Source organism: Rhipicephalus microplus, chromosome 3 (genome assembly GCF_043290135.1).
Source record: "Rhipicephalus microplus isolate Deutch F79 chromosome 3, USDA_Rmic, whole genome shotgun sequence".
NCBI lineage: Eukaryota > Metazoa > Arthropoda > Arachnida > Ixodida > Ixodidae > Rhipicephalus > Rhipicephalus microplus.
The window spans coordinates 43,578,964-43,592,710 of NC_134702.1; the positions used below are offsets into that span (position 1 = coordinate 43,578,964).

Below are 13,747 nucleotides of genomic sequence, written 5' to 3' on the forward strand. Positions count from 1 at the left end.
GTTCCCAACATAAACCACGGCGTAACCTTCGGCGTATCCCTGCGTGACATCGCTTTCGCGGGGAGAGTGATGATGTTAACATGGATGCCTTAGAACTGGCCGAGATTTGCAAAGGCATAGCTCGGCTCGCTTAGGGCACACACCTCGCCGTCAATAATTCTATTCAAGTTGGGATGACCCTGAGTATTTTAGCGCAGCCGAAAACTGCGTAAATGTTGTGCTTTGGTTTCCGAAGAAGCGAGGACCCGCAAGATATGCGTGGAGGTTGAAGCAGCCTACAACTCCTTACACTGTGCATCGCATTTACCATCTTCGTATTTGCTCTTTTCTTTCTGTTCACTTTACATTCACAACTACTTCCTAACAAAACATATGGATATGTCAACTTTCATGCGTTTCACACCTGCCGTCCCTTTGAAGTCAAACGTGCAGTCTATTTCCGACCGCACTATAGCTATTGGTCGACTACTAGGGGTTGAAACCATGCATCCTCGACAAGCGGTGACGTATGATAGCGATACTGTACTCGCACTTGGATCTATCTGAAATACGGGCTTACGTCGTTAACCCTGAGTAATAAGTGATCGACACATTGATGGACGCCGACCAAGGTGAAAAATATTTACTGACGTTTCGGCTCCCGCAAGGGAACTTAGTTCACTGTTAATGTAAGCCTTCAGTAAGTCAGATGGCCGTGACGAGCAAGATCGGCCACTCTCGCAAACAAAACATGCATGTGCATGCACCTGGTGGTGGTTTTTGAGGAACAGTTCATCGTTTCATCATTTCTTTTGCTACATCTTGTAGCACACGACTGCAACGCTCGACCGTTACAATAACGTGCCTGGCGCTAGTAAACCGTGACCACAGACACTGCCATGACCTGTGAGCCCCCCTCGTCGGCTGGCCGAAAGAGAACCAACAGCAGACGGTGGCATCCCTTATTCAGACGTGGAGGTAGTTGTAGTGGGAAGCATACAGCGAGGCGGGAGACAGGAAATAAGTTAACACGTAGTGTAATGGCTTGGGGCTCTGGGCGAAGATATCCCACCGTGCAGGGTGGGCAGCCCCATAAGGCAGTGCGTCGCTGTGCAGCGCAATCACTGCGTTTTTCGCTTGGTTTCGACGTATGTCAGGGTGATCTTCATCCTCGGTTGAACCACCAGGTCGTCGTCCTTCAAAGGTAGGCAGATGTTGTCGTACACCAACTGCGTATTAAGCACCAACGCATTAAGCACAAGACAAGATCAGAGCCGAGAGCATTTTTCACTGGTGTCATAGAGACTAACAACACGTACGACACAGAGGTTGTAGGAACGACGCCACAAGCAAAACTACGCGCGACACACATGGGTTCCCCCTGTGTATAGGGCCTTACATAAGGTACAGCGTGGACCACATTTAAGGGAAACAATTCATAATTTTCAAGAGATCGTTGCAGTCGATAAGGATGAAGCGTATTAGAATGATTCTTATTCTGATGTCACTGACTCACAAAGGGGGGATCAGTAAAGAACTGGTTGTCATGATGTGTAAAGTGAAGATCTGTGAAGCTAACGTTTACGTTTTGCTTTTTTTTTTTCGTCTTCAAGGTTAATAGCGAATAGTAAGAAGTAAAATTTGTAGCCGAGAAGACTGTTGGTTTTTGAGGAATCCATGCTAATGCGAACAGAAAGAAACAGACTTGCAAAAGGAGTGGGATGTAGCCAGTCTCCTAGTTTTCAATCTCTTCGAAGCGTCCTTATTTTTCTGTTCAAATTACCACGTATTCCTTAAAAAGAGCAAGAAGAAAAAAAATGCTTGTTTGACTTACGTGGTGTGCATCATCATAGCTATGACATTGACATGGTTAGGTAGCATTGACTATGCCGAGAGTAAGGGGATAGGGCAAAACCCTGCCACTGAAAATTCCCAGTTTGGTATGTGTGTTACGTCTGTACGGCCGCTTGTGACTGTAGACGATTTAATAAAGGACAGGAAACGTGAACAAGTTCAAAAGCGTAGCCCAGGCGTAGGAGTCACTCCTGGCCAGCGTTCGACGCCAGGCTCGCGCTCGTGCCACAGCGCCAGTGCCCCGCGCGCACTTCGTTAATGTCGTCTTCTAAGGCGACATGTCACTCTTCCTCCCTTAGACGAAGTCTCCATAGCGGTCTGGAGGTCGCCTAACCTCTGGTGGTCGCAGTTGCCGAGTGGCCACTGCCTGTGACGTCGACGGTTGCGAGGGAGTGTGATCTTGCATCTCGGGCGATTCAGGCGGTTGAGCAGCTGAGCTCGATGGCGTCTCTTCTGGCGTTGCGTCCAAGAGATCGTCAGCTGCGCTCCAATCTGTCCGCGATTGGGTTGTTTGTCTGGTCTGACTCGTTTTCCTCATGTGATTGAGGTGACGCCGAACCTTTCCTTGGTCGCTTTTTACAAGCCAGGATCGTGGTCCGACGCGGCGCAGTATTTCGCCTTCAATCCAATCTGGCTTTTTCAAAAACTGCCGGATAAGCACTCTATCCCCTATAGCGAAGCGGCGTGATTTTTGCAATGCCTCCTGGCTCTCAGGACTTCGCTTATCCGTCTCCCGCTTAAGAAGATCGAGAGGGCAGAGCAATTCTCGTCCGAACATCGCTCTCGCCGGTGTCATACCTGTGGTAGTGTGTATTGTCGTGTGCTGCCGATACAGAAATCTTGCAAGTCGGCACTGTATGGACTTGTCTGCATCTTTCAAAAGCGCTCTTTTCAGCTCCGCCACATAGCGTTCTGCCTGGCCGTTTGTTGCCGGATGATATGCTGGTGAGGTTGCAGCCTGTATGCCGTTCGACGCATAGAACTGCTTGATCTCGTTGGAGATGAATGCTTTTCCGTTGTCGGAGATGACCTTTCGGGGAATGCCGAACGTTGCAAAGAGGCTTCGGAGCACGTCGATTACAGCCGCGGATGTTGCTTGTGTCACGTGCCGGACTTCCACCCACTTTGTGTATGCGTCCACAACAACTAAGTAGGTGCGTCCGAGTAGTGGCCCCGCGAAGTCAACGTGCACCGTGTTCCATGCTGTCTGGGGACGGTCCCACGTAGGAATAGGAGCTTTGGGTGGGCTCTTTTGCGTTGCTTGGCATTCACGGCACTGTCGCACCGTTTCCTCGATCACCTTGTCCATTCCGGGCCACCATACGTAGCTCCTTGCGCACTTCTTCATGGCTACCATGCCTCTGTGACCCGCATGCAGAAGTGCCAGAACACGGGATCGTGCTGAGCTCGGTATGATCACTCGGGATCCAAGTGTGATGCACTCGCGCTGTAGTGCTAGTGCGGTCGCTCGTCGTCGGTAAGGGGCAAACTCATCTCCAGTGAGTTTCTCCACTGTACCATCCTGCACTGCCTTGTACAACCTCTGCATGATGCTGTCTTGTTGTGTCAGGCGTGCTATCTCGGCAGCAGTCAACGGAGGTCTCGATAACGCTTCGAACAATAGTACGTCACCTGGAGGCCAGGGTTCATCGAGACGTTCTTGTAATGGCAAACGGCTCAACGCATCCGCGTTTTGATGGTTCTTGCCACGCCTGTAGATTATGCTGTAGTCATACGCCGATAACTTGATGCACCATCTGGTCATCCGTGGAGAAAGGACTTGAGCCGTTGGCTTTTGTGGACCCAGTATGCCGAGCAGTGGTTGGTGGTCAGTGACGAAAGTCACCTTTCTTCCCGCAATATACTTGTGGAACTTGTGGGCTGCAAACACCACAGCAAGGCCTTCTCTGTCCAATTGAGCATATTTGCGTTCTGCCGGCCCTAGCGTCCGAGATGCAAAAGCGATTGGCGCCTCTCTATTCTGGTCATCACGTTGAGACAGAACAGCTCCTATGCCATATGGTGAAGCATCACAAGAGACAAGAAGCTCCTTCTGTTCGTCGTAGTGTGCCAGTACGGTCTGACTGAGCAGCAATGCCTTAAGCTTGTCAAAGGCTTCTTGATGCTTTGTCTCCCATCTCCACGTGGCGTCCTTCTGAAGAAGCTGGTATAGGCAGCTGGCAACTGTTGCCCTGTTCTTCAAGAATCTGTCGTAGAAAGCCAGCATTCCGAGAAATGATTGAAGCGCTTGTTTGCAGCTTGGTGCTGGAGCGTCCGTTATGGCTCGAACTTTCTCTTCGTTTGTGTGGACGCCTGTCTCGTCGATTCGGTGTCCCAGAAAGAAAACTTGTCGCACCGCAAAGCAGCACTTGTTTTTTCCGAGGCGCAGATTGTAGTTTCGTAGCCTCTTCAGCACTTCTTCCAGTCTCTCGGCGTGTTCCGTGGCGTCTTTCCCACTGATGATCACGTCATCTAGGTATGCGCACACGCCTGTGATGCCTGACAGCATTGTCTCCATAAAACGTTGAAAAATGGCTGGGGCTGCAGAAATTCCGAAAGGCAATCTCTTGACCCTGTATAGTCCCTTCAGCGTGTTCAGGGTCAATATCTCTGCAGTCTCTGGCGTCACGTGAAGTTGCTGGTACGCTTGTGCTAAATCCAGGGTGCTGAAGACCTTGCCTCCCCTCAAGTGGCTGAGCACTTCATCAGTTGAGGGAAGTGGGTAGTCTGCCTTCTTTGATACCTGGTTCACTGTGCAACGGTAGTCGCCGCATATTCGCAACGAGCCATTCTTCTTTCGAACCAGTACGAGAGGCGTTGCCCAATCCGAATGCTGTGCTGGCTCGATTATGCCTTGACTTTGCAGTCGATCCAATTCTGCTTCTACAGCTGACCGGAGCGCGAAAGGAACCGGCCGTGCTTTTAGGAACTTTGGTTTCGCTCCTTCCACGAGGTCTAGTTGTACCGCTGGACCGATGTGTCCTGATATGTCCTCGTCGAATACAGATTGGTACTTGTCGAGAAGCTTCGAAACAAGTTCATCGCCGGATACATCATTGATGCCCGTGATCTGTATACCCAGGTGAGGAAACCAGTTTCGTCCAAGGAGGTTACAACCTGCTCCCTTGATGACAACAAGTGGTAGTGTCATGGTTTTGTTTCCGTGCGTAACAATCACCGTTGCACATCCGAGAACTCGAAGAGACTGTCCTGACCATGTGCGTAGGAGCATGTTATCGGTCTGAAGCCGTGGTCGATCATCTGTCCACGTAGCTTTGAACGTGACCTCACTGATGAGTGTGCAGGCTGCACCCGAGTCGACTTCAAAATCCAAGAACTTGCCATGTACGCGTAGCCGAGTCATGACCTTCTGTGTGCTGAACGCGTTGGTTACGGTGTTGAGCTCGTAAAGGGCCACGTCTGATGAGTCCTGCTGAGTCGACACTGGTGCTGAGGCAGCTGTCGAAGTTCCTTGTTGGGGATATTCGATGCTGTTGCTCGTTTTTGCTTCTTTCCGCTTTTTCAGACAGGCTTTTTCAATGTGTCCGCGTTTCTTGCAGTAGTTGCAGGAGACTGTCTGGAACTTGCAAGTGTCCGGATTATGTAGCGCGTTACAACGCCAACAGCGTTGTTTCTTCTTTTGGGCAGAGGCACTAGAGTGACCTTGGTTGTCTATCTTGCATGTGCTTATGCAGGATTCGTGAAACTCTTTAAATTCGGTTTTCACGCGTTTCTGGTCTTCGATGGCGTTTTCAGCTCGCAGTGCAAGGTCGAAAGCTTTCTTGAACGTCAAGTCCTTTTCTGCGAAGAGCCGTTGCTGGACCTGCTCGTTCCGAAGACCGCAAACGAAACGATCACGCAGCATGACGTCCATAGGCAGCATTGTCGGATTCGCTGCAGTGTCTGCGCTTGTCCCGAAATTGCAATCTGCTGCTAGCTTCTTGAGCGCCGTGACGTAATCACTGACCGTTTCGTCGTGCTTTTGGTCACGTCGCTGGAATCGTGCCCTGCAGAAGACCTCAGACGGTTGTGGATCGAAGTGAGCCTTGAGCATCTTGACTATGTCCTCGTAGCTCACTTGGTTGGGCTGCTTGGGTTGAACGAGGGCGCAGACGATGTCATAAGTCTGTTCCCCGCACAGCGTTAGCAGATGAGCACGTTTCTTCGATGCGTCCGTAATCTCGTTAGCCTCGAAGAAGAACTGTAGCCTCCCATACCAGGATCTCCAGGAGCTGGGGCTGCCGCTGAATTCGGGTAGCCGACCGAAGTCGGGCGTCGCCATGTTATTTCCTTGACGTCGGTGGAGTGCCGATGAGTCGATCCATCCCATCCTCGTCGCCAACTGTTACGTCTGTACGGCCGCTTGTGACTGTAGACGATTTATTAAAGGACAGGAAACGTGAACAAGTTCAAAAGCGTAGCCCAGGCGTAGGAGTCACTCCTGGCCAGCGTTCGACGCCAGGCTCGCGCTCGTGCCACAGCGCCAGTGCCCCGCGCGCACTTCGTTAATGTCGTCTTCTAAGGCGACATGTCAATGTGTATATAGCCACGCACACATACAAACATACACATGAACAGACATCAATGTTTGTTGAAAGACCCAACCCCACCCACAAAATTTTTGCTGCAATCCCGTTATGTAAGACATGTTTCCCACATTAAGTGGAAGTGTCAAAGTTGAACCGACTAGTACACTAATCAGCTGTTTTCCACATATATGTAAAGAACTCTCTGACTTCTTTTCAGTATATACGCATCCCCAAATCGTTTACTTCAGCACCAAGTGACAAGCACTAAGTGACAAATAAAGCTACTCCTAAGAAATGTAATGAGACATAAATGCAAGACATGTTATTCACACAGAAGAACATAAATTGAATCGCTTCTGAGCATCACTAAACAGCAGCACCAATCATTATTCCGTTAATGGTCTGTGTCTTGGAACACAACGCCAAGAATTTTTTTTGCCATTGCGGTACTTTTTGTATAGAGTAAAAGAATGTCTTCTGAAATTCTGCCGGCTTTCAGAATTTAATCACTGATAATGGCAACTGAGTTCAACGTATTATTTAACAATGACATCCAGTAGTGTTAACCTTTAGAACACAGTGAAGGAATTCATCCACTACCTTGTAAATTCCTTGTATTGAGTGTGAGTCATCGTCATAAGCAAAGGACAACAACGTGATAATCAATATAACGGCGTGGAAGGTAATCATGTAATATTATGTATTTAGGCTGCTCAATCAACTGTGCATTTCCGTGTCAGCTGACAAAATTGAAAAATATGAAACCTTTGTTGAGCTGTCTATGCCTAATTGGTTAGTCATTTTATCGAAAAACTATAAGTTGGCTCGACCAATATTCTACAACCATTCCATTACCTTATCTTGTTAACATTAATGCCATCATAGCGTGTCCTCCGAGATTCAGTGGCAGAAAAAGAAAGACAGGATAAACGTCTGGCATTTACGAATTAGCGAGAACGCCTTCTCAAAATTCACCGCACGCCATTTCAAAGGCCATGCTGAATTCTCCTAAAATCATAGAGTTTCCTACAATATTTTACGAGACGCAGCTATGGTGCTGCGATCGTTGAACAACCGTGGGAATTAGGGGTAGTACAGGATTGGCGGAAGGCAACAAGCGAAGTCAATGCAGAGCTGTTGGGGCTGATGTAGCAGTCTAAGTTTTTAATGGAGGTGTCGGGGCGGACGAGGAGATCTTGTTCACAATGTTGCTGCTGTTACTGAAGCATGACCTGGAACAGGGACCAGGTCAAAGCTCGCCTCTAAATACGTTTTTCTTTTCGCGGGCGACGGCGTTTTGGAATCTCTCGGCTCCAGGGAACCCCATTTTGCCTGTAACTGACCCAAAACAAACATCTTGCCAGGTTTCTTTCTGACCTTTCCGAAGCGATCCACGATGGTGATCTTCCAGGCACGCTCTGGCGACGCTCTGACACCCGCGACGGACTCGACGATGTAGCAGGCACGCGTGGCCGAGAAGCCCAAGTGGAGGACGCCGCTTCCGCGGCCAGTGTCCGCGGCCAGCTTGTAGTCAGCGCGCCTCAAGGCCTCCACCAGCGTCATCTTGGGGGACACGGTGATGCTCGCGTCCAGGTCTCCGCCGCCGGTCTGAACCCGCAGCTTGGCGCCAGGCTGCCAAATAACATGCAGAAATGCCAGCGCACGTCAAAATTAAAAAAAAATTGCTGGTGTTTAAAGAGTCACTAAAAAGGGAAAATTATTTTTCTTACATTATTAAATTACGTTTTTCGCAATTTGAAAAATCACCATGCTAAGAGTGCGAGGATACAATTTTTAAGCGAATAAAGGCGTAACAAGAAAAATTACACCACCTCTGAGCGCTAAAAGGAGTTAACCTTGTGGGAATACGAAACAGCGCTGGTGTACCCCTGTGTTTCCATTTGTATGTTTCCGCGTATGTTTCATTTGTGTGTGGAGTTGTGTATACGTTATGTACTGCTTATGTAACCTCCCCCCCTCCAATTTGTGTGTATTACCCTGTGTGTGCCACAAAGTGAACACCCAGCTCAGCTAGGAGAGTGCAACGTAGCGAGCTCACGCAACATTATAAACAAGCGCGCAGCTCTGGCGGAGAGATAAACGGGAGAGAAGAAACAAAGTGAAGGCAGTGCTCTGCCACCTGCTCCCGCTCACGCGAGGAGAGGGAGAGAGCTGGCGCATGCGCAGTGGGAAAGCGGACGGTCGCCGAGGGACGGACACAGCCCCGAGTAAATGCTGTATCTAAAAAGCGCTAAATGTATCGGTATCAGCGAAACACGAGAAGTAATCGAAGCTGCATCAATGGCCAAGCATGATCACCATTGTATGAGTGTGCCATCCATTGCCGTCAAAGAGAGAATGATGTTTTCCGGGCGCAGCACATGATAGTGCTAGGTCAGTTATGTATAAGTATTTTAGGCACGAAGCTCCTTATGGCGTGACATGTGCGTCCCGTTGTCGTAGTACGTAGCCTGTGGCACATACCCGCATACCAGTGGCACATACCCACCCTCGGGCACATATCCGCATGTCCACAAGTTACGACAAACGTAGCACAGCGTCGTTACCACGTTCTCGGTCATAACAAAGCGCTGACTGCAGAAATGTGGTAGATACTTTCGTTTAGTCATTGGATTATCCGCTGGATGGCGGTACTTGTGTATGATGAATATATCATAAAAAGAAGCGAGATGGCGGTACAGGAGGTTTTCACTAGATGGACGGACGGACGCGTGGACGGACAGACAATCAGACAGTCAGACACACGCACGGAGGAACGGACGCACAAATGGGCGCACTTGCGGATCGACTGACGCACGAACGGATGGAAGCACGGAAAGAATGACGGGCGCTTCGTCTGACTCATCATTCATTTTGTTGATATGCTGTGATTTTTTTTCTTGTAAGCTCTCTGTTATAGCTTTAGGATGCTAAGATTTGTGGAGGTGAAGTTATGCAGGCGCGTGGTGACCACTATATAATAATATTAATAATAATAATAATAATAATAATAATAATAATAATAATCGTGGTTTTACGTTCAAAAACCATGTTATGATTATGAAAGACGCCGTTGTGGAGCGCTCCGGAAATTTTGACCATCTGGTGTTTTTTTACGAGCGCTGACGTCGTACAGCACCCGGGCCGTCAATCATTTCGCCTCCTCGGAAATGCGACCGCTGCTACTGGGATCGAACCTGCGACCTTCGGGCCAATAGCGGCGCACCATGGCCGCTGATCTACTGTGACGGACACTACAAAAATGTGTATGACCAATAAAAGATTCACTTGCAAATCAGCACTCTTGCGTGGCGAAATGGTTAGTCCCTCGTCTCTGAATTTCGCGCTATAGTAGCACGAATGGACTTTCAACTAGACCGAATCTGCACCGTGCAAAAGTTAGCGAACAGCGCCAGATGGCGGTACCCATGCGCCAAAAGTAAAACAGTCTATAAAAACGAAGTCCTTGTGGGACGTGTTTCTGGGCTATATGCCAAAAACGTCTTATATAAGGTCCCTTCACTCTAAGAGAAAAAAAATGGGGCGGCGACATCGTCGATTAGCTAATCGCTGGGGGAAGGAGGGCGAGGATGTCGACTAGGATTTCATCGGGTGGAACGCGGCAGCGCGGCTGATTTAGAGGATTGCACGTGTCGTTCATACGAGTGGTGTACGCGAGATAATAAACTGGCGCGTGAAATTGTAGACGAACTCGTTATCAGCGAAAAAATATAAATGCCCGAATACCGCGTGAATTGCGTTGTCAGCGCGAAAAGAGCAAATTGTATCCAGCGTGCGTGTTGCATTTATAACAAGTGGAGACACCACACACGTCCCCCCAGCAAGTCTCGCAATGGTTGATTAGTTAAACTGCAGCTTACGGATGATTTCATTGATATATGGGGTTTAATGTTCCAAAACCACCATATGATTATGAGAGACGCCGTAGTGGAGGGCTCCGGAAATTTTGACCACCTGGGGTTCTTTAACGTGCGCCCAAATCTGAGCATACAGGCCTACATTTCCGCCTCCATCGGAAACGCAGCCGCCGCAGGCGGGATTCGATCCCGTGACCTGCGGGTCAGCAGCCGAGTACCTTAGCCACTAGACCACCACGGTGGGGCAACGCAGCTTACGGATGTTATAATTATTACTGACTGGCAGTATGACCATGGTATTTATAATGGCAATATCTGGGGTCGCACGTGCCCAATCAACGACGATGTACACCGTAGTGAAGATCTCCGGAAATGTCATGACATCTGGTGTTCTTGAACGTGCCCCGCCATCGCCCCAGTACACCATGGCTCCGAAGTCCGAGCACAGCCGGGGTTCGAACAAGCCACCTCCGGATCAGCAGCGATGCACCGTGGCGGACGCTGATTTAGATGCCACCGTTGTAATGTCGTATTTTCTAAACCTGGTTGTTGTTGTACCGGTACGTTGAACTCTAACAGTCAATCAGTCAATAGACCGAGCGATCGAGCCATTGATCATGCGATCCATAACTCTGTCGAGACGCTAACAAATGGTATTACAGGTACAGGGCCAGCAAACTGACCTGCGTTCACCGCGGTGGTGCGTAGCGCTTCGGCTGCAGAACCGAACGTCGCGGATTCGATCCGGGCTGCGGCGGTCGCAATTCAGTGAAGACGAAACGCTAGAGACCGGTGTACTCTACGATGTCTGCGCACGTTAAAGAACACAGAATATGGTCGAAGTTTCCAAGGCCGTTCGCTACGGCATAAGCACTAATAACATAGTGAATTGCGGACGTAAAACCACGGTTATAATTACTACTGACCGGCGGCCGCAAATTCCTGATGGGCGGCAGGGGCGCGAACTCTGTGTTCGGCATGAAGGCGCTGCTGAGGCCCGAGAAGATGGGACCGTGAGGGGGCACCAGCTGGTAGGCGGGACCGGCGCCACCTAGGCACAGCTCCTGAATTGCCTCCAGTGCCATGGGCGAGAGGCCCTGCGAGAGAAGTGAATATCGCAGTTACTGACGCTGTTATATTACCACATGGTGTTTAGAATGAATGAACGAGATTTCGGGAGATTTGGTGATTTCGCCCCTCGGGTATGTCGGAACCTCGCACGCCGTGCCATGCGCAGTCGCGGTGCGCATGGCCTCCCCTGTGCGGTTTAAAAGTGCCAGCCGGCGTGCTGCCTGGGCACTTGTTCTTCCACTGTCCACACAGACAGCCATGATTACAAATGTAGCCGAATGTGCCGAGCTTCTTTGATACTTTTATTTGAAAAAAAGTGTCAAAGAATCCTGCTAGAACCAAGGGTTTTAAGAATGCTTATTAGCCGCAACTGAATTAACGCAATGACATGTTCACCGTTACAGGGCGCTCGTAAGGCAAACTTCTGTATTTAGTCTAATTAGTTATTCAGATTAGATCAAATATTCTAAGCCTGTAACAATCACCATAGCACCAAGTGCATCTTGTTACTTAGCAGAGGGCATTCAAATATGACCGATCCCAATTTAGTGGCAGCGCACATGCTGCGGGGTGATTTTTTCCGACGTTTAAAGAAACATATTTCAGTAGGGCAAACTTTTGGGCTTGTAGGTAAAATTAGCTCAAATGAAGCTGGACACGAACAGGAGGCAAACCATGACCGGCGCAGCAGTCCTTGTCTGTCTTAGTGTCCACCTTCAGTTGCTCTAATTTTATTTTGTTAAACTTCAAGACCAATTCTAGTACCAAAAGAGATCCCGCGAGATATGAAATCAAAGCGCTCTCTAACTGAGCTCATACCGTGCTAGTTACGTTAAACGCCCTGTTTATCACTGTGAAAGGGCAGAGAGTTTACTGCCGCTGTTTTGAAGACTAATGCAGACTAACCAAGCCTGGGTCAAGCACACACAAACACATGGCACCTCGTTTTGAGTAGCTTTTACTCGCAGTAAAAGCTTGCGATCTGTGCGAGTCGAACGCTCCATTTTTAGGGCAAATATACGTTTTCCTTTCAGCCAAGGGCTACGCAGGTATATGCGAAATGGTTCCTAATAATTTATGCCGATGTGGCCTCATCAAGTATGACGTCCACGTGGCGTCTATATGCTCTCCCATAGTAGAGTACCAAGTACTCTAAATCGCTAACCACGTTTCCTAACCACAACGGTGCGGTCTTCGTGTATCTTGAATACGTAGTTCATTTTCCACGGTACCCGGAGCTGAAGGCTCGGGTGCCTCTGGCCATTCACGCCACAAGCTTTGTCAACAAGGCCTCACCATGTGTGACGCCCACGGGACGGCTTTTTGCTCTCCCATGGTAGTGTGCGAAGTACTTTAAATCGTTAACCGCCGTTTCCAAACACGTACGAAATTTCACATCTGTGGTGTTGTGTATATTGAAACTGGCACAGCATATCGCTCTCTCATAGTAGAGTACAGCGTGCTATAAATGGTCGAAACTTCTTTCTAGACACATTTACGCATGTTTTAACGAACGACCCTCGCTGTCGAAGTGACCGTGACCTCGCGTACCTGTTCACCGGCGACCTTCCGCTTGATGGACGAGTAGAGGGCCGAGTAGAGCTGCTTGACAACTCCGGACACGGTCATGCCCTGCAGCTTGGCGAAGCGCTCGATGAGCCTCTCCATGTCGCCCATGGTCATGGACGCCAGGGTGGCGTCCAGGGAGCACGAGTCGGACGTCGAGGAAGCGACGTCGTTCCTCTTGTCGAGGAGGGGCGTCAAGGGGGACTTGTGGTCCGCCTCGAAGGCCTCCTCCTCTGGTGGTCGCGGACTGGCCACAGCCGCGGCCGCTACGAGGCATGCCGCGCTCAGCAGACGGAGAAGCATGTCGGTCGGGCAAGTGACGAGACGTCCGCAGATTCAACGCCTCGAAAGACGGCTCGTATTGCTGGTCCTTCTGTGCAAAAGTAACCAAAGAAGATGTGACAAAGCGAAACTCAACAAACGATTGTTTTACTGAGCTTCACTTTGCCAAATATGCAACACCAACTGACTCACACTTCTACTTTGTCAAAAAGGTGATTCGGGAGCCTTCCTTTATCGGCAAAATGGTCACCTATCCCCCTCCATTTTTTTTTCTCTGAAGGGAAGACTTCTTGAACTTAGCGCGTGCATGCCCGACGTAACATAACCTCCTTTCTTTCTCTCCTCTCGCCAAACTGTTTTCTTCTACCATACCGAGAATCGGACCTTCAACCATTTCATGCGCTAAGCTGCGCAACTCTTCAGTTGCTGACAGGTAACAATGACAATCGTGCATTCTTATCGAGGCAACAATGAAACGCAGCAACGTAAAATGACATGCCACCTCTATAAAAGATCAAATTGCCATACCAGAAACGTCTAAACGCCGACAAGCTGATGATCTAGAGATTATAGATTATCGGAAAACGG

The 13,747-nt window shown here is 49.3% G+C and overlaps 1 protein-coding gene across 4 annotated transcripts in view; it reads right to left on the reverse strand.

Moving 5' to 3' along the window:
- Positions 1–1,000: 1,000 nt before the first annotated feature.
- Positions 1,001–13,747, reverse strand: part of LOC119175818 (uncharacterized) — a 51,230-nt gene continuing 38,483 nt past the window's right edge. For 2 of the 4 annotated variants that reach the window (XM_037426822.2, XM_037426814.2), the window contains exons 2-5: positions 12,863–13,250; positions 11,167–11,337; positions 7,740–7,994; positions 1,001–1,208 (exon numbers count right to left, since the gene is read on the reverse strand). In XM_037426822.2, coding sequence (XP_037282719.2) covers positions 1,101–1,208; positions 7,740–7,994; positions 11,167–11,337; positions 12,863–13,180 — 852 coding nt within the window. In that variant the 5' untranslated portion in view covers positions 13,181–13,250 and the 3' untranslated portion in view covers positions 1,001–1,100. The remainder of the gene's footprint in view (positions 1,209–7,739; positions 7,995–11,166; positions 11,338–12,862; positions 13,251–13,747) is intronic. The other 2 variants (XM_037426836.2, XM_037426828.2) reach the window with 1 other exon arrangement.